The sequence below is a fragment of the Hemicordylus capensis genome, chromosome 7 (genome assembly GCF_027244095.1).
Source record: "Hemicordylus capensis ecotype Gifberg chromosome 7, rHemCap1.1.pri, whole genome shotgun sequence".
NCBI classification, from domain to species: domain Eukaryota; kingdom Metazoa; phylum Chordata; class Lepidosauria; order Squamata; family Cordylidae; genus Hemicordylus; species Hemicordylus capensis.
In genome coordinates this window covers 14,058,104-14,085,852 of record NC_069663.1, presented here as the reverse complement: position 1 = coordinate 14,085,852, position 27,749 = coordinate 14,058,104, and the positions used below count along the sequence as shown (strand labels likewise).

General features: G+C 44.1%; 1 protein-coding gene across 1 annotated transcript; it reads left to right on the top strand.

Annotated features, from left to right (window-relative positions):
• The first annotated feature begins 68 nt into the window (after positions 1-68).
• On the top strand, positions 69-27,598 carry YTHDF2 (YTH N6-methyladenosine RNA binding protein F2). Its single transcript, XM_053268531.1, has 5 exons — positions 69-440; positions 796-820; positions 3,106-3,185; positions 10,907-12,493; positions 26,699-27,598. The coding sequence occupies exons 1-5, from the start codon at positions 414-416 to the stop codon at positions 26,720-26,722; spliced, it is 1,743 nt and encodes a 580-aa protein (XP_053124506.1). The 5' UTR covers positions 69-413; the 3' UTR covers positions 26,723-27,598.
• The last annotated feature ends 151 nt before the right edge of the window (positions 27,599-27,749 follow it).

Below are 27,749 nucleotides of genomic sequence, written 5' to 3'. Positions count from 1 at the left end.
CTCCTGTCCCCCCTCCCTCCTTACCCATCGCGCCTTCCTCTTCCCCTTCCTTCCCCCGCCCCGCACTACGCCTGCGCCGTGGACGCGCGCGCCTTCCTTCTCTGCCGCCGCGTGATAACCCTCTCCTGCTGGCTGGGCTGGCGGTGTTGTGAGCGCGCGCGCGCGGTGAGGGCCATAGAGACGCGGCAGGGAGGAGCGGGGCTAGAGCGTCGACGCAGAGCGAGGCAGCAGTGGCAGTGAGGCGAGGCAGAGTCCGCCAGGAAGCCAAGAAAGAGCCGCGCGGTGGGTGCGCTTCCTCCTCCTCCTCGCTCCCCGGACAAAGCCGCCGCGGCCGCCACCCTCCCTCGCCCCTCCCCGCCTCCCCCACTCACACTGCAGCTCGCCCCGCAACGCCGCCGCCGCCGTCGGGAGCCATGTCGGCCAGCAGCCTCCTGGAGCAGGTAGGGGTTGAGGGGAAAGGAGGCCCCCCGGGGGTCGGGCGGGGAGGGGGCTGGCTGGGGGGCCGCGCTGGGAAAGGCCCCGGTTTCGGGCCTAGCGCGGGGGCGCGAAACGGACGGGGAGCGCCCACGCGCACGCCTTCCTCACGCGCCCTCCTCCGCGTCGGGCCCGGCCCTCCTCGCAGCTCCCCCGCCGAAGCCGGGAGGCGGCCTACGCCGAGCCTTGCGGCTTCTCTCCCGGCCGCGCCAGCTCGCTCCCTTCTCCCCCCGCTCTCTCCCTTCCTCACGACTCTTCTCTTTTTTCTCTCCCCCCCCCCCCGCTCTTTCGGATGATGCCGTTGCGCCGCCTCCGCTCCAGAGACCCAAGGGCCAAGGCACCAAAGGTAAGTGACGACTGGCGACCGCGGCGGGTGCCAGGAGTTGCGGCGGCGACCGCCGTCTCCCAGTGTATGGAACCCCGTCTGCTGCTCCTGGGGGGCGACCCCCAAATGCGGGACCTCGCTGCTGCCGCCGCCGCCTCCTCTCCCAAGGGCACGTGTGCCTCTGCTTTCTAGGAAGTGTCGCGTGTGGCTTGCCGCATGGACGCTTTCATTTGGCTAGTACGGGACTCTCTCTTTTTCTTTTAGTGTGGGAGGAGGGAAGGAGAATGCTTCCTGTAAGGTAGGGGTTCTCCAGCTTGGGTTCCTAGATGATTTTGGACTACAACTCCCATCATCTCCCAGTGGCCAATGACTGGGGATGATGGGAGTTGTAGTCAGACATCACTTGGGGACCCATGTTTGAAATTCCCTGCCGTAAGGGGTAATTCCTTAATGGAATGTAGGAAGCGGTTGTGCCCACAGGATTTAACATTTCTCGTGCTTTTGGTTTAAAGTGTGTGTGTGAATTAATCCTAAATTGTCAAGTTAGTTGATGGGATGATGATAATGAGTTGCTCCATATGAGAGAGGGGTGTGTGTGTTCTGTTGCTGGGTGCCCAGGAATTAGTTTGAGATAATCGTAGAAATGAGACAGAGTTAAAACAGGGTAAAATGTATATTAAAAAATTGTGATGGCTGATCTGGTTAGGCTGAGGGGGTGTTGCCCATACCTGTTTTATGTAGAGTATCCCTCTATAGCAGGCCTGCTCAACTTAGGCCCCCCAGCTGTTTTTGGACTACAACTCCCATAATCCCCAGTCACAGTGGACAATAGTCAGGAATTATGGGAGTTGTAGGCCAACATCTGCAGGAGGGCCAAAGTTGAGCAGCCCTGCTCTATAGTCAGATGACTGCAGCATAAGGGATGGTACTATGTGCCAAATGAAGTGAAAATGAGCAACTTTTCAGGGGGTGGGGGATACTGAACCAAAATGAGCAAAGCTGGGCTAGTTGTAGAAACATGGTTGGCCTGTAACGCTGAGACTAGAGCATCAGGAATGAGCCTGTTGTATCTTAACAGTTGTAAATAAGTGATTATTGTAGTGGAGGAAGAGTAAGATTTCAGAGGCATTCTGAAATATAGATGAAACTGTGTGGAGAAGTTTTTCAAGGTAATAGAAATTAGAATAATACATTTTGTATACTAAGATCATTTTGTGAGTTATATAGGGTCAAATGAACAGGATCATTTTGTGAGTTATAGTAGCAGAATGAAACTCTGAAAGCTGTCTGTGCTTTCCCCCTTGTCTTAATGTCAAATATGTATATATGTGAGGAGTGTCAGAAACAGGAAATGACTGTTGATTAAATTCAGGAATCCTCTAGCCAGCCATTATTTGTGGTTGCCACTGATCCCTTTTATTTTCTCAGATCCTTTTGTGGTATACAGGCAGAGGTCTTAGAAGCAGGTCTTCTGTCATTTGCCCTGGGATATGGAGTTGATAAGAAACAGTGGGAGCCTCCTTCTACTGCTCAGGAAGGATTCTTGCTGTTTCTTACCTTCTCAAAAATGTCAGTGGAAACTGAGAAGGAGATGTGTGTGGTGCTGAGTGTCCTGCTCACCAGAGGACTGGGGGCACTTGCCACTAGTGAGCTGGCAAGTGGATTTGTAGAGGCCTGATCAAACTGCTAGTTGACTAAGCTTATTCCAGGAGTGAAAGGAAGCTTCCTGTGGAGCAGCTAGCTGTGCAAGTTATCTTTCCACTTAATTTGGTTGAGGTTTAGTACATTGCAATGTTTTGGAAAGAGTTTCCTAGTGGCATTCGGTACTGGCAGCATAAATACTTACAGGGTTGGCTTAACTACAGCCCTGTTCTCAGGACACTGCTTAAGTCCTGAAGGAGGTGAATATAGAGGCTGACTGCCAGATTAACACTGCTGGTGTTATGTGGTGGGTTGATTTATCTTGTCTCCCCTTCCTTCTGAAATCCACTGTGCCTTCTGAAAAAACGTCCCTGGGTGTTGTGTGATCCTCAGGCTTAGGAAGAAAAGGGAGACCAGTTAAAATTGCCCCCCCCCCTTTATTACCGATGTAGTGTTGGTCTGGTTGTTGGTCACTGGACTCCTGGACCTTTCCTGAGCAGCAGTGGCCAGCCTTTACACAGGTGGGATTAGGGAGCAAGTCTTCTCAGACCAGGGGGGTGATGTTCAGGCAAGGCTTGAGCCTCCCCTGCATTTCTTCTTAGAAACTAACTACTGAGCATGCATGTTGATACTGAGTAATTTTTGTTACACACTTTTCTTTTTAGTGCAAAATGGATCTGTACATCAGAAAGATGGATTAAATGATGATGATATTGAACCTTACTTGAGTCCTCAGGCCAGACCGGTGAGTGCTAGAAAATATACTTGTTTGTTTAATGGGTGGGGTGCACCATTAGTGATTGCTTTACCTTTTGGTTTTCAAGGTGTTTATTTTGGCAAGATACTTTTCATTGGGTTAACCCATTGATTGAAACATTACACTGGTCAACTCCTTAGGATATAACTTATTTGTAAATGTGCTTTACTGGAAGAACTTAACTGTAACTAGCTGAATCTCATGCTTATAAAGATGTGCTTGCTGATTATTTCTTAGGTGCATGTTAACTTTCGGTATTTAACAATGAGCACCACTGATTTTATTGGGACAAAATTCTGATTAAATGTGTGCTTAGAATTGCCACCAAATCAAAGTACTTTGCCCTAGCTGCTTCCAGTTTTAATGAAATTGGATGTCTTATTGGAATCTATTCTCTACTCTGTTCAGTTTTTCTTTATTTTCAACACACATAGCACATGTGTAAAAACTGTAACAATAGGAAAGAACAAGAGAAACCCAGATATAAGCCAGAAATTGAGAGCCTTTTAAGACTATGTTAGTGTTAAGATTGTTGGTTCTTGAGCAGGTAGTTAACGATGTACCTATTCTCTTTTTCTAATCTATCACATAACAAGATGACTTTATTTAATAGACTGGTTGTTTTCTTTAATATTTTCTGTTAAGGTTGTGCTGAGCAGGTACTATTTGACTTGAGGTATCAATATGATCTGCAAAGTTATTAGTTAGTAAGTAAGAGGAGAGACATCTAATACCTAGTTAGATCCAGTTTTCTGACTTGGAGAACTAAATTCCATCCTCATTCCTGAATGCCAGTTTAATTTTGGCTGCTGAAAGGTGGATGTGATAGTAGTCTGATCACTATAGGCCATCTAGATGCCTCTAGATACTAGTTGTAGGGAATCAATAGCAGGAGACAGAGCATGCCCTCGCCTCTTGCCTATGGACTTCTTGGGGGCAACTAGTAGGCCACTGTGGGATACAGAATGCTAGACTAGATAGGCCTTGGGCCTGAACCAGCAGGGCTGTTGTTATGTAAGGATGTGCATGGAACCGGCGACTGCCAGTTTGAAGGTGGGGGGGATAGCTTGAAGGACTGGGGAGGGTGCTCCCCCCGCCCCAGCTGGTGCTGTGTGCAAAATCAGTCCCGCGAGGTGGCAGCCTACCTCCTTGCCACCTTGGTGCATTGCGTGCCGGAAGTGCCCAGCGCGCACGTTGCACTGGCCACTTTTGGTCTATGATGCATCGAGGTGGCAAGGAGGTACGCTGCTGCCCCGAGAGACCGATTATGCACACAGCGCCAGTGGGGGAAACACGGCAGGGTGGTAGTGGTAAGAGCACCCTCCCCAGTTCTTAAAACTATCTCCCATCTTTGAACCATTGGACTTTTGAACCAGTTCAGAGGTCTGTAAAAGGGCCTCCGAACTGGTTCCGTGTGCGTCCCTATTCAGTTTTTAAATATTTTTCCCTACACCTGAAGGGTTCAGATTCCATTATTGTGGAACAACATCCGAGAACATGTTGCTGCATGACATGGTAAACTGTGGTGCACAGCGGCATGGTCATGTGTGCATTGCTCATAAATCTTTGAGATTTTGATAAGATGTAGGGAGATGGTAACCTCTTGAGTTCTAGTTGTTCAGGGTTTCCTGAATTCAGATGAGTACTTTGGATTGTGCTTGTAGTATCTCTGGTCCTGAAACTTGCTACAGTGTGCTCCCATTCACTGATGCATGTCGGAAGACTTGCAGCTTGTGAGCTGTCATGAAGCACAGAAACTGCTGCAGTAGTCAGGCTTCAAAAGCATAAGTTGTGGCTGTTTATATTAGGAAGGTGTAGTAGCAGTCTGTTCAGCTGATACCATGAAAAGTGATCATTCCCATCCTTGCCACTAAAGCTCTAGCTGTATGAACAGGTCTAGGAGCACTTGATATAAATGAACCTGGGAGCAGATTAAATCCCACACATGATGGGTGTTACTCTACCTCATCATTGCCTCATTTTTATTGGCTTCTCCTCATACTAGCTTGTCTGCATCCAGTTGCTCACTTAACTTGGATACAAAGTAAATAGACTGCAGGAGCTGGTTTGAATAAAAAATGGGGTGGGTATTTGCTGACGTTCCAGTTAAAATGGATCTTCATGATCTTGCTCATTGGTCTTAGAAATATACATGTGAATCAGGAGAGGGTGGAATCCTATGTGGAAATTTTCCAGATGGGTAGTTGAGCATAACCACTCAAGTTTCTTGGCATTTGAGTGATTATTTAAATATTAAGTTTAAGAAACACCAAGAGCAGTTTCTTAAACTCAAACTGGCAGAGATCCAGGAAATTGATAGATATCATAGAATGATCATCTGCTTGGCAGGCTGTTGCTGACTGTTAGCTGGAGTTATCCTAGAAGTTCCTCAGGGATGGGGTTTTGGGCAACCATAAATATCCTTTGGCTAGATTTGTGCTTAATGCTGATTCTCTGCCGTATTACTCTTTTTAATCTCCAGTCCCCACTTTAGGGAAAGGCTACAAACCCAGTTTCTTCAGCTGCTTGTTAGTATTGAAAAGATGGTTCCTCTTTGCAGCTGGACTCCTATAATCACAGTTGTGCCCTGTGTACCAGCAATACCAGCCCTCTAAAATGTCAGCAACATACTCTGCATTTAAGCTAATTGGTCCACAGGAAAAAATGGCTTAATCCATAAAGTAGATGTCAGGCTTGTATACACTCTTTGGGTGTAGATAATCCATGTTCATCAACCCTTGGTATTGGTAAAGGAAGCTATTTTGCTAATGCCGTAGAATAGCAGTCTACCCCAAAGAACATTATTAGGAATTGGATGTTACTCTTGCACTGCTGTTCCTCCGTTTCTTAAGCATTACGTCTTCTGACCTGTGCTGGTGAAGCAGTGGGAGAGGATGCTTTGGAGGGATATCTGGCTAAAGTTTGTATCTTGGCCAGGTCCTTGACACAGCCATCAAAATCAGTGGTGTATCCTATACTATTCCTGCCCCCTTGGAGCTCTGGAATCAGTCTGACTCCCTCAGCAGATTATTCTAACTGGTTCATGGGGTGCAGGTGGGATGGAGACAGTACTTTCTTACAATGAAATGAGTGCCATCAATTTGTCATCCTTGCATCATCTGTGCAGATGGTAGTGGGGTCCATTTTTAATGAGCTTCAGTTACTTTTTAAGATGTCATGCTTTTTATATGCGGTAAGGTGTTTAGTTATGTGGTTAATGCCTCTGTTTGAGGACATTAAAAGGTAGAATTACAGCAACTGGGGAACTGTTAGGTTTATGAAGTGAGTTTCCAGTGCACCTTAATTTTTTTAAATTTTTTTTTACAAAAGTAACTACTTTGCAATGCATACTTAACAGTTGCCTGGTCAATACCATGCTAATGTATAGATTTAATGGACCAGACCTGTAGGTCACATCAGGGCTACACAAGTTCGTTCTCTGAGAAGCTTGTGTGTGGCTCTTATTTAGCTGCTCTTAGTCTAAGCAGGTTTTTATTACTCTTCACAAGTCACATTCTTCCTTAACATCTTCACAAATTCCAATCAGTCCTCTGCTCTGAAAAAAGATTCATAGTTGGTCTTCCTGGTTCTGTTGAAGTGCACATCCTCTTATGAATCTGCTATATAATGTCTAGAACCCTAAAGTGGTTCTTTATAAGGCCCAAACTCAAGGGTGTAAAAATGTTGTCTCAGTTCATCAGCCAGGCAAAATATTTTTCTCATCAGATGGTTCCTCAAGCTATGTTGATAACATTACTTATCAGGCATCATTTTTCACTTGTCAGAGATTAGTAGACTAGTGGATCTCCTCAGCCCTGTCCAAACTGCACATTAAGAAGATGTGTAGACTGTGTTTCAACACAGAGAAATTTTCTGAAGGTTTTTGTTTTTTGCATTTATATCCCACTCAGGTTGCTGTTAGCCATTTGTTCCTTATAGTTGAAGTCTAAATGAACACTTAAAGGAGTGTGGAGTAAACAGCTAAAGTAGAGTTTGCTGGAGGAATCAGAGGCTGAGACTTCCTGATTTTTTTCATTGGTTGAAGAGCAGCAGCTGCTGTGGTGCAGTGGATAGTATTTGACCTGGGCTGCAGAGATGTGTGTTCAAATCTTTGCTTAATTGTAGGCTTGTTTTTCTTTTTAAAATGGGAAATGTTAATGATCCTATCTCATAGGGCCCACTGTATGGATGAAGGAGATCCATCATTCCTATAGCACCTTTACAAACCAACTCTACACCTGTCTGTAGCTGTGCACCATAAGCAGAAGAGTGCACTATGACTGTTACATAGGCAACTATAAGACTGCTGCTAAATCGGTGGTCATAAACACTGCAAAAAATACTCATCCTGTGTTCCACAAATCGTTTGACTTGGTATAAACTATCTGAATGAGTATGGAAATCCATCTTCACAACTGAATATATTCTGCTACTATGCACAAGAAGGTGGTAGAGGGATAGTACAACTTCGTAATGGATGTAGTCTATTCCTGCTTGGCATAAAGTGAGCAACCTTGTCCACCACTACCTGTAGCTTAGAGTTCCTGCTTGGAGCATACACACTTGAGGGGAGTAATCCCGCCCACCTCTGCTCGTCTTCCAGCTTGCGCTGATAAGTTCTAGAGTTCCTTCACCTATGAGCACCTATAGGGTCTGGAGTATGATATTGCCCTGCAGTAGAGAACCTGAATTCTAAATACAGGGGAGGCAACTTCCTTGTGCAGCTTTTGGCCAGTGTGTTCTGACTTCTGAAGCATAGCCCTGTATGTGTTAACTGTATCCTGCCTCTCCCTGATCTCCAGAAGCCCCCTCAGACAGCTTGCCTGTGCTGCAGTGACTGCTGTTGGTTCAAGGCAGTAGGTGATGTTGACTCCCAGGGAGCAAATAGTGTGACCAGGGCTTGCCTTGAACTGGATTTTCTGAGCTTGATCTTGTGCTCTACTGACGCACATTGAAACAATAATTGGTTCTTAATTTAAAGGACCTTACAGTCTAAAACTTAAGTAAATAACACTTGGAAAATGTGGTCTTAAGACCTACCAAGATGTCAGAGAATTTTCTTACTGTATAGCTTGTTCCAGTTTCTCAGTTCATATAATAGGAGGAAAGAATCTGACAGTCCTTTGAATTGGCTGTGACTCTGTTGAACAATCAAATTGGCCCAAGATATATTTGAATGAAGAGACTTAATAAAGGAAGAAATATTTTTGCTGCTACTGGGGCAACATCTTATGCATGACAACTGAATGGTCAAATGGGGTTCTTAACTTGGAGTCCATGGCCAAGGGGTAGGTCCATTTTATGGATGTGCACAAACTGTTTGACATTGAACTGGTTGGACAGGGCTGGTTAGACAGATTGCGAACTGAACCGGCCTCCAGGATGTCCGCAATCAAATTAGGCCTGGACTAGTCTGAGGGGGCTATGCTTGTAAAGGGGATTCTGGTCAGGATTCCCCTTTATAAGCAAAGGGGAATCCTGCCTCTAAAAGGCTTCTAAGGGTGGCTGGGGGAGGGCGGGCTAGTGGCAGCGAGAGGGCACCCTTAAAAGTAGGTGTTTAATAAATACAGCGATGGCAACTGCTCCTTGAAAACCTAGTCGCCCCCCCCCCCCCCCGGTGTTCCTCTAACAAGGATTCCCACATGTTAACTACAACACTCATAATCCCCTAACAAAAGCCATTGCCGTTGGGGATTCTGGGAGTTGTAGTCAACAACATCTGGCAGTCGCTGTTAGAGGGAACACTGCTTCCCCCGGTAGTCCAGTGGCACGATTCTGGCCTCCGCAGATGCACAGAGGCCATTTGCATATCCTCTGTGCATGCAGTTTATATCGTTATTCAAATGGCCTCAGTGCATCCACATTGCAAGACTTCTGGGGGAGCGCTGGGGTTTCGAGGAGCAGCCAATGCTGGATTTGGTAAGCACCTACTTTGAAAGGTGCCCTCTTGCTCCCCACTGCCAATCTACCCTTAGAAGCCTTTTAAAGGCAGGATTCTCCTTCACAAGCATAGCCCCTCGGACCATTAAGCCAGTTCAATCAAACAGACCAGACAGTTTGAATAGTTTGACTGAACTGGTTCATGGGACCAGAAGTTTGGTTCGAATTCAGTCTGAATTCAATCCAAACCATTAAAAAAGTCCACACCTACCCTTAGTCCAGTTGGTCTGTGAATAATTTTTGCTGCATTGAATTTAATTTGCCTCCTGGCAAGCCAGAAAAAGGTTATTGAAAATGATGATCCCGTAGTAGTAGTAGTAGTAGTATATTTTTATTTTTACTGGAACTTTATGAAAATATATAAATGGGGTGGGGGTCTTTGGGCTAGAGGAAAAAGTGGGCCCATAGGTTAAAAAAAGGTGTGATCAAAGAACTTGTACCTTTTGGTCTTTCATCAGAGAGCAAAGCTGAACTGCCATCAATGAAGCTTACTAGTTAGTCTTGGACAGATCAGTTTAGCTGACCTCATATGGTGGTTACTGGTATAAAATACTACTTTGGATTCCTCAGAGAAAGGGTGGGATACAAAAAAATGCACTTAAAGAATCAATGTGATCAGTGTTTTGCATTCACAGATGTTTGAAACATTTAATTAGTTGCACAGAACACAAAGTTAAAAGAACTGTCCCTATTTTTCCCCTAATTTCTACCTGAAGTATTAAATCTTGACAAATTTATCAGTATAGTTAATCTAGTGATAGGTGTCACTTGAATCCATATTGAATGCTACTGAGGGATATTGATATGTAAACTAATTTTGATCCTTTGTATTGGTGGCATATGCTGCAGTCCTTGAATCTACTTGATCTTGAATGAATATCTATAGCATAGCGGCTTGAAAAGAGCAGCAATTAATTTCTTCAGAAACTCTTCTAGCTATATAAAAATGCTAATCAGTGAGTAAACTGAACAGGCATCTAATGCATACCAGTTCTGAAGAAATGGAATCTGACTTCTTGTGTGGGTTACCCTGCATGTACACAGGTTCATATGGTTACTAGCATAAAATCCTTTCATGTGGATTACTAAGTTGATGTGACTTCATAAAAATTCAAGTTTTACCTGAAGGGCGGGGTATAAATATTGGGCAACAACCAGGCTAGTTAATCATGGTTAAGCACCACTGAAATCAATGAGACGAGTTAGTATAATAAATCTCTGTAAAATGGTGCATTTTGGTGCTCTAAAATGTTCTTGGATGTAAAGAGAAAATATCCAGTTTCTAGGAGGAACACATGTAGTAACACATCATTTATATGACCTAGCTGAGAAATTGTCAGATCTTTTTGAAACTTGCAACTTTTACGGAACTGCACACTGGTATCTTTTGTATCCATTTTAATATGCCAACCCTTTGAAAATACTACTTAAAATTGATCTTGCTTATATTCAGTGTGTTTCTCCCTTTAACCCACCAAATACCATATAGGTTAAAAAGTAAACACCCCCACCACATGCACACATTTTAGACAAGTTAGTGTTTTGTCTTAATGACATTTTATTGGAATAATTTTTTAAGTTGGGACAAAAAGTGATATGAACCCACTTCCACTGCAGTCCTAAACTCAATAGACAGTTCTCTACTGTAGATTTCAGTGAACAGTTGGAAGGGTGGTGTGGGAGAAGCACCTGCAATGGCATTTAGTCTAGTTCTCATGCTGTGATGTGCTGCTTATTCTAACTGCTCAGTCCTTGCTTTTCTGTTCCAGAACAACGCATACACTGCAATGTCTGACTCCTACATGCCGAATTATTACAGTCCATCCATTGGATTCTCCTACTCCCTGGGTGAAGCTGCGTGGTCTACTGGGGGTGATCCACCCATGCCCTACTTAACATCATATGGACAGCTAAGCAACGGGGAGCCTCACTTTCTCCCGGATATGTTTGGACAGCCAGGGGCCCTTGGCAGCACACCTTTTCTTGGACAGCATGGCTTTAACTTTTTCCCAAGTGGGATTGATTTTTCAGCTTGGGGCAATAACAGTTCTCAGGGGCAGTCAACTCAAAGTTCTGGATATAGTAGCAACTACGCATACGCACCAAGCTCATTAGGTGGAGCCATGATAGACGGACAGTCTGCTTTTGCCAGTGAGACTCTGAATAAGGCTCCTGGCATGAATACCATAGACCAGGGGATGGCCGCCTTGAAGCTGGGCAGCACCGATGTAGCAAGCAATGTCCCCAAAGTGGTTGGCTCTGCGGTTGGCAGTGGGTCCATGGCCAGCAATATTGTGGCTTCTAACAGTTTGCCCCCTGCCACCATCGCCCCTCCAAAACCAGCATCCTGGGCTGATATTGCCAGCAAACCTGCAAAGCAGCAGCCCAAGCTGAAGACCAAGAATGGCATCGCAGCAGGTTCGAGTCTGCCGCCGCCACCAATAAAACATAATATGGATATTGGAACTTGGGATAACAAAGGGCCAGTGGCAAAAACCCCTTCCCAGGCTTTAGTTCAGAATATTGGTCAGCCCCCAACCCAAATGTCCCCTCAATCAATGGGTCAGCAGATGAGCAACAGCCCTCCAGCACTGCAGCCTTCAGCAGGACAGCAGCCACAGCCCCTGCCACCTCCACCACCCCAACCAACTCAGCTTCCAGTGCAGCAACAGGCAGCTCAGCCTGCCCGCTGGGTTGCACCTCGTAACCGTGGCAATGGGTTTGGTCAAAATGGAGTTGATGGTAGTGCAGTTGGACAGTCTCAGGCCACCTCTGGTTCTGCCCCTTCAGAGCCACACCCTGTCTTGGAGAAGTTGAGATCTATCAACAATTATAACCCTAAGGATTTTGACTGGAACCCGAAACATGGCCGGGTTTTCATCATCAAGAGTTATTCTGAGGACGATATCCATCGTTCCATTAAATATAACATCTGGTGCAGTACAGAGCATGGTAATAAGAGACTGGATGCTGCTTACCGCTCCATGAACGGAAAAGGCCCGGTTTATTTACTGTTCAGTGTCAATGGCAGTGGTCATTTCTGTGGAGTTGCAGAAATGAAATCTGCTGTGGACTACAACACATGTGCAGGCGTGTGGTCCCAGGACAAATGGAAGGGACGCTTTGATGTCAGGTGGATTTTTGTGAAGGACGTTCCCAACAGCCAACTGCGGCACATTCGCCTAGAGAACAATGAGAATAAACCAGTGACCAACTCCAGGGACACTCAAGAGGTGCCTCTGGAAAAGGCGAAGCAGGTGCTGAAAATCATTGCTACCTACAAGCACACCACTTCCATCTTCGATGACTTCTCACACTATGAGAAACGCCAGGAGGAGGAGGAAAATGTGAAAAAGGTAACAGAGGAGATGCTATGGTAGAGCAACAAAGGGGAGCTAAGGGTGGTTGTATGGGGCAGAGTTGACCTTGAACACCTGTCCACATGAGTTTGGAGCACATGGCATTGCTTTGTAGATACACATTGCAAAACTACCATCTAAAATACCCATCTGTGCAGGACGTAACAGAGTGAGGCTTAGTGATATAGCAGAAATATATGGAGAGGCTTGTGTGGCACATGAGCGTATTATGTTGACATCCAGTTAATAGACACTTATCTATGACAAAAGTGGTGTTTATTTAGTACATTTCTACACCACTGCATACAGAGGTCCCTGGGCAACACAGTGTGTTTGTTCCAAATGAAGTGTTGGGTGTTTTTTTGTTTCAAAGGAAGCAGAAAGGATGAATGGCAGAGTAGTACAAGCTTGTTAGCGGCATAGTCCTGTATATGGTTACTTGGAAGTAAGTCTTGCTGTGTTCACTGGAGCTTCCTCCAAGGTACATGTCTGTAGAACTGGAGTCTAATTGGGTTAAAAGCCAGTAGGCACTTAATGATCCAGGCACTCTCATTTCACAGTACCATTTTAAAACAGCTTATGTGTTACCGGTGATACAGAAAATATTAAAAGCTCATATGCCTGCTGAAAAGCATACTGTTGACATAAAAACCCTGGGAGTTGCTCTTTTCCTTTCGGTTGGATCATTGGGCCCTCAAATGGATGAATAAAAGCAGAAGAATATGGTTGTGTGTCTAGAGTATTGTCTAATTGGTAAGCAAAATTATCCCCCCCCCCCTCTATTAAATCCTTGCATTTGACTTCATCTTGCCACAATGTGAGGCCCTACTCTGCAAGTACATTAGAGGAAGTGGCTTACTTTGTGTTTGTTTTTGCAGCACATTGGTTTTGGATGTAGCATGTTATGAGGGTTTGAACTGAGTGTGGAGACAAATGATTTAGATCTCTTTAGTAAGCACCTGTGCTGTTTGAGGAGTTAGTGTTCAGTTTTGCAGAATACGAGCATTTTATTAATGTTCATGTCTCATGTCACTATTCTGTAAGAGCCAGTGTTATGGGTTATATTCACTAACCCAGTGATTCACTAGGTTTTTTCCAATTGGGGGCTACTTTGACAAAGAACCTTCAATATGAGAGCCATTTCTTTCTGCTGCTGACCTCTGCACAGAACTGTACTTTTCTCAGTTCTGGGTGGGCATTTTAAGGGAGACAGTTGTCTCTTAAGAGCTCTAGGAGGAAACCACTTGGAAGGTTTTCACTTTCCAGCAGTCTGTGCACACATTCCAAGGTGGTACAGGAGCTCAAGGGTTCTGTTTCCCCTGAAAGATTCCCCTTGTGCTGGACAAGGCATAGCACTTCACAGTGATTGCCTCCACATGGTGTCTGGGGGATTGTGCAGAGTATTCAGCTTTGGCTGAAGTTTCACACAGGCCCACTGTGGGCTGCCATTGGAGCAATGAAGAATACTCTAACCTTTTTACTTGGCTACTCTCACATGCATCATAATAAAGTACTGACCTCTTTAAATGTTGTCTGGGTATCTGCAAACATGATGCAGATTGGTCACCTGCTTCTTGTGTCCAAGGTTGTAATTCCAAGACCACTTTGTGGCCGCAGTTGCTGTTGGAATGTTCGATACTGAAAATAAAATAGACGTGTCAGCACTTTGATGTAACTCTCTAAAGAGCTATAATTGTTTCATTGGTTTGGGAATTGCCTGTTACTGTAATTCCTCCACTGTTACTTTTGCAGATTATTATTGGGAAGACCTGTGTTTTCAAGGATCTTTGGGTGTATTCCAGGGTTCCCTCTATTTATTTATTTTTTAAATGTGTGCAGAATGAGTTTTTTTTCTGGATGGCAGTATCAAGGCACTGTGTGTTCACATGCATTCAGAATGGGGCCATCCTGATCCAACCTGAGTGTAATCTAAAATAAACTGAGTGGACATAAAAAAATGTGTGTGCTCTCCTTAGAGGGAACACTGTGAAATATATTCTGTGAAAATGAAGCATCCTACCAGCTGTTAGAAACTAGGACTGTAACATGAAACCCAGGGACACCCACATTCTAGGCTCATACACACAATTATTAGGGTAGGAGAAGCATTCTATTCTGTTTGGAGAGCTGTGCGCTCTTGTTTGCTGAACATCTGTCAGTTAAAACAAAGGTTGGAGGTGCCATCAGTGATAATGTGTTAATTAGCTGTTGGATTGGGGCAGCCATACCTAGTTCTTTAACGAGGTTGGAGGAAAAGCCTTCCTACTCAGCTGCTGCTTAGCACATGATCATGAATGGTGCTTCTGACCATGTGTTTAACTCGGATGATCGGAAAAAGAGAGCATGTGCAGCTGCCAAACTGGGGTATGAGATTTCTTATAGACTAATGATGATTGTGTGAAGGAGCTTAATGTTTTCAAGGAGAAAACATTTGTCTTAAGATTATCTCTTTTGTGACACAGATCTCTTCACAACTGGTTGGACTCTGTAATAGCTGGCACCACTCACAGTAATGGAGCACACACACTTGAGCATATCTGGGGCATTGCATGCAAAATCCAATGAAAGTGACAGTACTGAGGCTGGAATACTTCAAATTTTGAAACTAGTATTATTGATGAAATTTGTCAAACTTGACCACATGATTAACATTTAGTAGGGTTCTCAGGACAGCTAAGGGGTTAGATTGGGCTCTTGGGATTCCAGTTGCCTTATTTCCCTGAAACTGTTTACTTAAAAGTAAGTCTCATTGGTCAGTAGGACTTGCTGTTGAATAAACATGCTTGGGCCAAGGGTGCAACTTGCTTAATTCAGGGCTTGACAAGTCCCAGGGAGCCGTGGTGCCTAGACTAGGATATTCAGAGGTAGAGTTATTGTTCCAGCCTGCCCAGTTTCTGCTCTAAATGAAGGAATAAAGAGACTCCCATTTACTTCCCCCTCCTCCCTTTACCTCCCTCACTAAGTCTGGCACTTTGTCAAGTGTCCATTGTCTGGCTCCTAGATGCACAGAAAACTTGTCGAGATATTGCTTATTTCTAGAGCAGGCCTGTACATCAAGGCCTGGGAGAAGGGTCTGACCCGTGAGGACTTCTTTGCTGGCCCTTGGAGTGGAATAACCTGCAGCAACAGCAGAAGCCATGAAGAGCTCTTGGTATTTCCTGCTGACCAGCAGTAGATCAATGCAATTGGCTGCTTGAAACGAGATGCTCTCTCACCCTGGGCTAGAGGCCACTGACACCATCCCTCTTGACTCCAACCCTTTGCCCCCTCAACAATTTTAATAATGTTAATGTAATAATGAATGTGCTGAAAATTAACCTCAGCCCCCACACACCAAGTCAGGGTTGGTTCCAGCCCACCGAGATATTTGAGTTGTTCACCCTGCTCTAGAAGCAAAAATGTTTGGCCCTTTGCACTTATTAAGTGCTGTTGGAGCCTCTCTCTGGCTCTGTTCTGGTGTTTCTCTGCATTCCCTCTTCTTTAAAAGCTATTTATACACAGTTCTTTAATTGAATTGCGAGAGATGAACACGCTGGTCTTGCTCCAATGGTCTGCTGAAAATTACTTCCACAGACTTGTCACTAGCTTTTCAATGAAAGAGTTTCCATTTTTGCATTATTTACACAACACAGTAGAAAGTGTTGCATTCTCTAGCAACAAACTTGAGCATTTGAAATGAGGCAGTTGTTAGATTCTGCAGTCTCTGAGATGGCAACATCTCATTATAGAAGTGACATCATACGTGCATTGTTAAGTTTGTATTGGATCTGCTTCCACTCTGAACTATGTAAATGGAGCACATATTGTTTTTGAGCTTGGAGAATTTGCTTAAAGATTTCCATTTTGCTGTCCATAAAGACACTTAATATAAGTCAGATCAGCCTGAGTGAACAAGTGCCAAACTGAGCTGAGACTCACATTTCAAAATGTTAGGATAAGATTTCTTTTAAGCTAAAACCATTCTTACAAAGAAGCTACTTCTTATTTGTCCAGAACTTTCCAAACATTGATAGTGGCCTAGCTTCTAGAAATAATTTAAGTACTATTCTCTAGCATTGGTTTTATCACTAGGAAAACACTTTTCCGTATAGGTAACTAACTTTTGGACAAACTTTGGACAGTTTGCAACTGCAATTTCTGATTCAGAAATATTGTGCCTGTGTGGGGATCAGTCACCAGTTGTGATAAGATATAGGAACAAAGGAAGCTGCTTTATACAAGTCAGACCATTGGTCCATCTAGCTCACTATTGTCTACCCAGACTGGCAGCAGTTTCTCCAAGTTTGCAGGCAGGAGTCTCTCCCACCCCTATCTTGGAGATGCCAGGGAGGGAACTTGGAACCTTCTGATGTTCTTCCCAGAGCAGCTTCATCCCCTGAGGGGAATATCTTACAGTGCTTGTACTGGCCCCCATTCATTTGTAACCATTCATCATTTGTAATTCATTTGTAACCTGCAACTGCTTAGCTAAGGGGACAAGTCATGCTTGCTACCATAAGACCAGCTCTCCTCCCATTCCATCCTGGAATCTGAAAAAGGTCCTGAAAGCACTGACCCAACCCCACTTCAAGCCCCTGTCAGACATCAGTCTCAAACTTCTCTCTTACAAGGTCCTGGTGTCCATCACACTGGCCCACAGGGTTTCAGAGTTTGGAGCCCTATTGGCCCACAAGAAATTGTGCCTGTTCCAGCCAGAGGCCATGATGTTGAAGATGGATCCTACATTCATCCCCAAAGTCAATTTGACTTTCCACTGCTCCCAGGACATGGTCCTCTCCTCCTTCTGTTCAGCGCCTGTCCACAGCAAAGAGAGGACTTGGCATAAACTGGATGTACGCAGGGCTCTGCTCACCTATCTTTGTTGTACAGCAAAATTTTGCAAGTCTGATTCCCTTTTCGTCCTTCCTCTCTAGGTCAAAAGGTATCTAAAACCACGTTGATTCTTTGCCTTTGGGAGTCCATCAACATTACATACAAAACCCTTAACCTCCCGGTACTGGGGGGAATCGCGGTTCACTCTATGTACAGTGACCTCGGCGGAGTTCTTGGTCCAGGCGCCATTATCTGATATTTGCAAAGCCACTACCTGGTCCCCTATCACTCCTTTCATTCGACACTATAAGATTTCTTCCTTCCTTGCACCATAAGCGGCTTTCAGACGACGTGTGCTTCAGCAGGTCGTCTAGGTCAGTGTTTCTCAACATATTTGGGAAAACACAGTTTGTGTGCAGTTTTGTGGACCAGCAGTTAGTAAGGGGGTCATCCCCTTTGCTCCCAACGCTGCCACCAGGCATCCAACCACCCCGCAAAAAAACACAATTTCGGGCAGCTCTCCGGAGCTCATTTCCAGGCAGCCCTTGCTGCTGGATAATTTTCATTTTCAAGGAGCGAAATGAACGTTATCCAGCAATGAGGGCTGTCTGGAAATGAGCTCAGGGTGTTTTTTGGGGGGGAGGGGGGTTGATTTTTATTTGTGATGCCTCACGGACCAGTACCCAACACCTTGCGGACAGGCACTGGTCCGCAGACTGGTGGTTGAGAAACACTGGTCTAGGTACATCTTCCTCACAAGTTTAGGCTGGGCATGTCCCATAATGATGAGCTCCAGCACAGGGGGGGAAAGGAACATTGGTCTCACCTATTGAAGGGTTCTTTTCCCTGGTGTCTGGAGCTCATCATGCCCACCCAGATGTATGTGAATGTTACCTTCTCTTATGTCCATTGGATAGTACTATGGGTAACTGCTTTTGAGTGGATTCAGCTCCATGGGGTTATTAGTGGACAATTTCCCCCTGCTTTCAGTCCTTCTTCCCTACATATGGTACTTCCTTCTCTCTAACTTCTCTGCCCTTATTTCTCTCAAGTTGTATATACTTTTTCTTTCTCAGAAGTTTAGGGAGCTCTCTCCTGTATTTACTACTGCCGCTTCTCACTACACTCCTGGAACTGGGGTCTAGGCACCTCCTGGCGGCAGGAAGTTAAAACTACAACCACGTCAGTCCTGTCTTCCGAGCATGCTCCATACTTCTAATGATGAGCTCCAGACACAGGGGAAAGAACCCTTCACAAAGAAACCAATGTTTCTTTCTGAAGTCAGGTCAGTCAGGCTGAAGGGCTGAGCACATAGCTAGCCAATCGGGAGCAGAGGAGGGTCTTTACCCTCCTCCTCTGCAGTGAACATAAGGAGCTAAGGTGGTGTTGGGATCAAGCTGGTGATCCTCTGATGGTGATCAAATAGTGCAGCTGCAGCGGCAGGAGGGCTCTGAGTAACCCCCGGGAGCCCTTTAAGTACCCCTAGTGGTACTAGTACACCCTATTGGAAACCCTGGCCTCAGGTTATTGAACCATTCAGAGTTCTGGAATTAGTCTTATTCTTCATGCAGGCACAGAAAAATTTGATGAATGTCTTGGTTTGAGAATAATTAAAAGGTTTTTATACCTCCAAAAATATCACGGCGCAGTACTTACATTACAACACTTAAATTAAACAGTCTTGAATGTTCATTGACTTGGAATCGGAGAAAAAGCAATTTTAAAAGATTTGCAATCATCTAGCCAGTTGTTCCAGATAATATTTGAGGTTAGATTTAAAGGGCTTGCATATCCTTGAGTATTGCAAGCTTTGAGTCAGAGGCTTGCTGTTTTTCCTTGTAGCACCTTGGACAATAAACAGGTGAACTGACTTCAGAATTTCAGTGAGAAGGTCTGACTAGCACATAATTCAGGAAGCTGCCATTTTCCATTCCTGAACTTCAGTTGGTAACTTCACTAATGGATGCCTTCATCTCCATTAGGAGTTATTGTCTCAATGCTCTCCATTTTAAACCTGCCAATTATGAGCTCAGGATGGTGAATATTCAAAAGCAACCTTCAGCAGGTCCTATACAGAAGACCAAGGCCAGTCTAGACATGTTATAGGAGACATTGGTCTCCTCATGGTTTTAAACTGGCTTTTTCCAAGGGCTAAATCAGATACATTATCTAGATATGAATTAAGTGTGTCAGATCATTAAATGAAAAACAGCTGTGAGAGGTCCCCTGTATCTTGCTTTTTACAAAGAGGAACATCTGCTTGGCAAGGGAGGTCTGAGTGGACAAATAGGAAGGAGAAGGGTTAAGCAGCCCTTTCCTCTTACCATCATTTCACTCAAGTTGCCAGCCTCTTGCATTGCTTTTATTTAAAACCAAACCAAACCGAGATTGTTTATGCATTGTCTGTGCAGATTGACTAGTAAGATCCTAGGTACCTGACTATTTAGCCACCTAATGGCACACGGGGATGTAACTTGCCTAGGGAGCAAGAGGTTGCTGTTTCAAATCCCCGTTGGTATGTTTCCCAGGCTATTGGGAACTCCTGTACTGGGCAGCAGCGATATAGGAAGATGCTGAAAGGCATCATCTCATACTGCGTGGGAGATGGCAATGGTAAACCTCTCCTGTATTTTACCAACATAGGAAGCTGCCATATACTGAGTCAGACTATTGGTCTATCTAGTTCAGTATTGTCTTCACAGACTGGCAGCGGCTTCTCCAAGGTTGCAGGTAGGAATCTCTCTCAGCCCTATCTTGGAGAAGCCAGGGAGGGAACTTGAAACCTTCTGCTCTTCCCAGAACGGCTTCATCCCCTGAGGGGAATATCTTGCAGTGCTCACACAGCAAGTCTCCCATTCATATGCAACCAGGGCGGACCCTGCTTAGCTAAGGGGACAAGTCACGCTTGCTACCACAAGACCAGCTCTCCTCCAAAGAAAACCACATGGCTATGTGGTTGCCAAGAGTCGTCACCGAACTTTACGTTTATGCAACACTTAGTTGGCCCAGGACCAGTGCAAGAAAATGGCAAGAATCGAGGGCACGAAGAAAGCTAAGCAGGAGGACACAACTTGCAGCTACTAGAGATTTTTCTTTTCATAGAAATACGCAGGGCGGGGGGTGGGGTTGGAGGCACACCTGTGCACATCCAAGATATTAATAGGAGCCATAGAAAAGAGCCGCTAGAGATTTTCCCTCCTTAAGCCTTTACTGCTGAAATTGATTCTATTGATTTGAATGCAAAAACAAACAAACTTTATTCTTTCTTTAAATAAAGATAGGAAAAGTATGAAGAGTAGGCTAACAATGCAGAATTCCGGAGATTAATGTCAACAATTTTCATTCTATTACTGCTTTTGAATCTTTATCTACATGATTGTTTTTCCTTATTAGTCCAGTATGTGTCTGACTGTGGCCAGAATTGTTTATCTGTGGTAGAATTAAAGTAGCTTGCGTGACACTACTTAAGTTTATTTTCGAGTGATAAAACTAGGAACATCTATTAATGCTAATGATTTCAAAAGCTTCGTACACAGCATCTTGTTGCACTAGCCTTTCACTTACTGAAATAAACCTGCACAAAAGTGTTCTTTTATAGTGAAAAATCATTTTGAAGGTGTGTTGATAGGATTTTGGTCAAGAGATAAAGCTACCATTGTTCTATTTAGAGCTTTAGTTCCTGATGTTTTACATGATGGTATTATACTTCATGGCTTGAAATATGGTGGCTTAATTCACAAGTAACAGTAAACCATGGTTTCACTGGTGGGGTTGTATATTACATGCTTTCTCTTCCCCTTGTAAGCGCCAATTCTTTCCTTCAAGTCTTGGGATAGGGCATACCATAGTTACTGTGATGTCTGAATCTGCCAAATTATGTTTTACTCAACTACTGTGGAGTAAGTTATGGTTTGTAAATGTCACTGCAAGCTATGGCTTGTCTGAACCAGGAAGTGAGAGAGGGAAACTGAGTAGAGCATGAGGGAGTGTGTACTGAGGAATGTGGTTTATCTTTTAAGTGTGAACGAAGCTGCAAAGTTTCAGCTTAGTGCATCTGTGTATAACATCTAATATGCCCTCGAGTTTGTGTGTGCCTTTTTTGGTGAGGGAGGGGAAGAGTGCTTTCATAAAGCAGCAGCAGCAGGAGGTATGGAGTGCTAGCAGGTGGCACTCCATATTCCGGCCTCCTCTTTATGTCCGAAGTTCCATATTTAGGCTTAAAGTTCTCATTGCAACTGAAAGTTGATCACATGAATTGGTTACTAGGAATAGTTATTCAAGGTGCATTCAGATGATGGTAGTACATTCATCAGGAGTAAACTTCCTATTAGGAATGTGAACGGAACCGGTTCTCTGCACTCCCAAGAGGGTTTTTCTTGCTTTAAATGGTAGGGAAGGCAGTCATTTACATGGCAACGCTGATCCGGACTGTAAGGATGCATGCTGCAGCCCTGCGCAGCTGCTTTTTGGAAGAGCGTCGGCGGGGGCTGGCAGGTAGGCAGCACCTTCCCTGCCATTTAAACTTTTAACTGAAATGAAACCTTGTAAGGGTAGTATTTTGTGAGCTGATTATTTGAAGAAAGCATATTTGTATGTTTCTGGCCACAAATCTGCTCAACAGAGAGGTTAATGTGTGATGTGGAACAGGGCAAGAGACAGGGCAAGAGAGTTGCCTAATACCAGTCACACAGGGCACTGAAGACTTAGAATACAGGTGGACCTCAATATTTGGGGGGGGGGTTCTGTTCCGTTGCTGTACTGTGAATAAAACCCCCGCAAATTTTGGAACATTTATCTCTATGGGGCTAGGTTCTAAAGTGGCTGGAAAGGCCCCCAAATGGCTGAAAATTGGCCAATGTTCACAGCGGGGGGAGAGCTTCTGACCTTGCACTGCTTCTCCCCCTGAGTTGCAATGTGCTCCCCCAACAGCTGAAAATCGCATGTTTTTCTCTCTTTTTTTACCGGGGGCTGGGGGCGGACTGAAGTGCTTAACCAGTTTGTGTGTTGTTACTGTACATTACTATACCATTTCTCCCCTACATTTTATAATTTTAAGTGGAGGTATATCTGGGTGTATTTAACATTTCTTGCCAAAGGTGAAAATCGTTGACCTAGGCCAATTTTTTTTAAAAAAAATTTAAACAGGGAAATATTTGATCATATGTCCATTTGGGGTGGGGGGACATTGTACGGATCGTGGCTCCGATCCCTAAAATGGCAGACGGAAATTACCTGTGTGGTCATTTCTGGCCACCCCTGGCCCACAGATACATGAGGTCAGTGTGCCCCCCCCCCTTCCCACATATGCTGAGGTCATTTTCTGAACCGCGGATACGTGAGACCGTGGAAAATGAATCAGCTAGTAAAGAGGTTTGCCTGTACTATGTTCAGTTCTATTGATGCTGAAGAATGAGTTCTTACTGGAGCAGGTACAGAAAGGAATTGATTGAAGGAAAGGATAATTCTGTGAATGAAGTATAAACATACTTTAAAAAACAAACTGTGTGTGATGAGGCTCAATTTTTTATTCACCACATTTCTATGCTGCCTCTTATCACAAATATTTCCAAGCAGGCTTACCTCCCGCAAAACAGGTTTAAAAATTAATGTGTAAGCACGCTTCTGGTTAAATCCTAAATGCCTACTAGGAGCCAAGTTGTTTTCACTAGTTTCTGAAACAAGACCATAGAAGAACAAAGATGGATGTCTTAGAGGAGTGTGTTCTGTAGTTGCAGAGCCATGTCCAAAACGGTTCTGCTCCTCATTGAAGCTAATCTCAGCTGCTAGAAGATGGCACTTGGAGGGGAACCTTGTTGGCAGATCTTAGAACCCAAGGAGAAGACATTTTATGAGATAGTTGGAGGCCCAGGTTGTTAGTCCTTAAAGGCCAACAGCATTACTTTTGAATTGTCTCTGAAACTGAGAACCTGTGCAGATGTTTCTGAACTGGTGTGATAAGTTCTCCCAGGTTCATATTTGCTAGCAAATGTGCAGCAGCATTCTGTAGCAGTTGACATTTCCAGACAATTTTCAAAGGTAGACTCATGTCAAGCATCCCTCAGTAGCCCAATCTGGGGCCACTACTGAATGACAGTAGGCAGTCTCTGTTGGTAACATAGGAGCAGGTGATACGGTAGTGTGATGGAATGGAGTGAGGGTAGGTTACAAGAGGGGATATAATCTGACCATTGATGTTGGTAATTGGAAGGTTGTTTCTGGTTTCTAGGAAATGTAAAATGCTGGTATGGTCTAAATGAAAGTTGGGGGAACAAAGAAACACCTTTTTAAAAGGCAGACTTGGATAGGTTATTGAAGGATGCCTCTGATAGCACTGGCAATTGTTATAGCTAGGTGGACCAGTTATAACTTTCTGCAGAGTGGCACTCTCTGGTGGTATGATTTGCTAGTGGTCTGGTTGGCTTGTAATTGTCTCCCAGGTCTGATGGTCTTCACTTGTAGTGTGCCTTTTGTTCTTCTGTTTCTAATAATAATAATAAACTTTATTTGTTAGCCGCCCCATAACAAATTGTTCTCTGGGTGGGTCACAGCACAACATTAAAACATCCAACAAAAACACATACAACACATCAAATCACAACACAAACAATACAATACAAAACAATTTGAAAAATTGTTTTTTAAAAGCCTGAGTGAACTTTTCCTGGCATCTGAAAAAACAAAGTGATAATGCCAGACAAATCTCACTGGGGAGACTGTTCCATGAACGGGGTGCCACCACCAAAAAGGCCCTCTCCCTAGTAGCCACCTGCCTCACCTAGTTTGGCAAGGACACTTGGAGCAGGGTCTCCAAAGATCTTAAGGCCCGAGTGTGGGGCAGGGCGTGCTCTCAGATAACCTGGTCCAAATCCATTTAGGGCTTTAAAGGTTAAAACCAGCACTTTGTTGGGACTGGAAATGGACTGGGAGCCAGTGCAACCGACGAAGCACTGGTGTAATGATCAGAGCACCCAGTCCCAGCTAATAATCTTGCTGCTGTTTTTGTACCAAACAGCTTCTGGACTGTCCAGGTAAGGTTGCAGTTGGCTTATCAGTCAACGCTGATAAAAGGCACTCTGAGCCACAGAGGTCACTTGTGCCTCGAGCAACAATGCTGGATCGATGAGCACCCCCAGATTGTGAACTTGATCCTTCAGTGGGAGTTCAACCCCATCTAGAACAGGCTGAATATCATTCACCCAGGCAGAGGAACCACTGACCAACAATAATTTCTGTCTTGTCTGGATTGAATCTCAACTTGTTTGCCCTTATCCAGTCCATTACTGCATCCAGGCACTGATTCAGGACAGTCACCACCTCACCTGCATCTGATGAAAAAGAGAGAAATAGAGGACCTTATCAGCAGGGGTTCCATTCCCACAAATTACCACGGGTAATGAAACTGCGGATAATAAAGACATTGAGTCTATGGGATCACAGGTGTTCTGACTTTCACAGACCTAATAACTAGCTGTCCTGGTGTCCCCTAAGAAGCTTGAAAGGATCTGTTATGCCTGATTGTATTAGGCATCCAGTGCTGCTAGTTTGCTGCTTGCAGCTACATAGGCCAGGGCTTTTAGGCTGGAGGAATATTGCTCAGTCTCTTTTCAGTTCCTTCTCATGCCTATTTCCCCTCGTAGCAGCCTGAGGGGAACATTAAGCCCACATGCAACATTAAGCCCACATTACCAGCCTAGACAAAGTACCATGGAGATGCAAGACTGGATCTCTGTTTCTGTAAAAAGCAACCATGGTGGGAAGCACATCTGATCAGGACCATGGTGCTGAGGAGGAGTTTGCCCTTTCCCCTCACTTGAGTTTCCCTAATGTAAGTAGCTGCTGGACCAGGGGAGCAAGCTTGCACATTCTCCCAGCAGTTGCTTTTTAAAAACTTGAAGAGATGGGAGATCTGACAATGGATCTCCTTCTTGTCAACTCTGTTTTTCAGAGTGGAAAGAGCAATAACCTGTTTGGATAGTGAATTCCACATCATGAATTCCTTGGTTTCACAAAGGTAAAACACTCAAAGTAAATATAAGATGTGATACAACTGCTTTTCAGTTGCCATTATTTGTGGTGGCCACCAAACCAAACCCCCTTCTCCCCTCAGAACCTTTTCTGGCATGTAGGCAGAGGGCTTAGGAGAGAAGTGAATCTTCCATCATTTGTACTGGAAGATGGAGATCTAAGAACCAGGGAGTGATCTTCTACTGATTTGGCTATTATATGCATTTTCTTCTGCTGCCCATAAAGAATTCCTGCTGTTTCTTGCCTTCTCAAAAATGGCAGTGGGAATGAGACCTCTGAGGAAGAAGGTGGTGTGGGGTGTGCTGCTTGCCAGAGGGCTGGGGGCATTCACCACTGATGAGCTGGCAAGTGGATTTGTAGATGCTTAAGAAGGTGTACATACCACTTTTCAGAAGTTCTCAAAGCAGTTTATGTAGCAAAAAGGAATATATAGGAGTGGTACTTTAAAAAGAGATCCCCAGAGCTTGAGTAGAGTGCTGCTCCCACTGTTAACTAATAACCAGTTAGCTGTTATATTGCACACTTAATTTTTTTCTTTTGCACCAAGCAGCATCCTTTTGAATGCAAGTGTTGTATGTTACACATTATGTCTGTAGAGTTTTTCAGTACCTTACTGTTGTTTTAATCTGTGCAGTAGCTTAGATAAAACATTTTCTTCAAGTCTACATGGGGCGTCTCATCTTTTTACAGAGTTTTGAGTTTAGGACTCCTCAATGCAAACCTGACAATAGTCCCCACACCAGGGGTTCTCCAACTTGGGTCTCCAGATGTGGTTGGACTACAACTCGCATCACAGCCACTGTGGCCTTTGGCTCTCCATCAACAGTCTTCCTAAGCAGTGTGCTAGGTTGACCACAAAGATACACAAGTTATGGTGTACCTATGCATATTCATATTCAGCTGATGGTTGGCTAGTACTTGGTGCATACCAAGTAGCAGGTAGCCATTTATTTGCAAGTTTTATATTTATGGCAATTTAAGAAGAGTTTAGAAAAACAAGGCATTGATTGTTTCTCCTATAATATATGTACAAACACATAACTTGCTTGGTGGTAGAAGTAATGGTGTATGCAGGAAGAAGACATGAGGATTGGCTAATGACACTTTCACAATACTGTATAGGCTGGCTTATTACAAAAGGTGTTTTTGAATTAAGATCTGCAAAGAGTAGATGTTTGCCAGGTTGCTTAATACATTACCCAGGTATACTTGGAATATTGAAAGGCGACTTGATTTAATTGAATGTCTGTAAGAGAATGGCACTCACCATAAGCTCTTGAACTATCCAACAATGAAAACAATATACTTCAAAGGTTTTCAAAGTTGCAGTCAACTAACCTTCTCCTTTTCGCCCCCTTCCTATAGGAACGTCAAGGCCGTGTCAAGTAAAACGCTGGGCCCTTCCACAGAGACTGCAGCAGCGTTGTAACCTGGATATCTTTCAAAAAGGAGGGAAAACTACACCGGAAAGAATTAGGACTTATTTCATTGACTTCATACAGACTCTTATATAAACTTACAGTTTAAAAAAAGTATTGGAATTTCACAAGAGACATAGGACTTAAAAAAACAAAACAAAACAAAAAAACCCACAAAAAAAAATCCCTTCTAGGTAGAGTAGAGGTGAAAACTGTCCCCTTTCTTTTGGCTTTGGTTGTGATTTCAGAGCATACGCTTTGTTTTTTGTCTTTTTACTATGTTGAGCGGATTTTAACGTCCGTAAGTGGCATATGCCTTTTGTTCTCTAATTTTTAAACCTGCCGCTTCCCAATTTTTCCTGGCCTTCTGAACCTCTCTTCCCCCTGATTTTTTTGACATTTGCACTTGGAACACCGAGTTGTGACTTTCTTTTGGACATCCACCATAGAAAGTGGACTAACTTTTTTTCCATGGACTGGAAGAGGAATTTTATGAAGAATTTGAGTTTTTTCCCCCTTTATGCCTAGAAGATTTGAATGGAACTTGTCAACAAGGTCGTGTCTGAGGGGTGGTTCATTTTCTCTAATACGAAGAGTCCTAAGAAATGTTCTGTTCTTGTGCATTATATGGATGACAGATTAAGTCTGGCTTGATTTGATTTGAAGGCTGAGAACAGTGGTAAAAACTTGTTTGTTTACAGGAAAATTAATTTTGGAAGAAAAATATTGTAAACTGTGTAGTGAATGTTTCTTCAGTTTTCTTGTTAAGCCAATGAGGAATGGGCATTGCCTTTCTTTCACCATTAATCACTTCTCAATAATAAACGTGAGATCCTGTTGAGCATCACTCCTTGGCCCATTCGTTTTCAGTGTGTGGGCCGTTGCTTTAATGCTTGTGCATCGCATTGAGGTGTCTACATATAAGGCATAAATGATGAGCTCTGACAAGGCTTCCCAGCCTCTGGTTCATTGGCTAGTACAAGGGGTCTCAGTTTTAC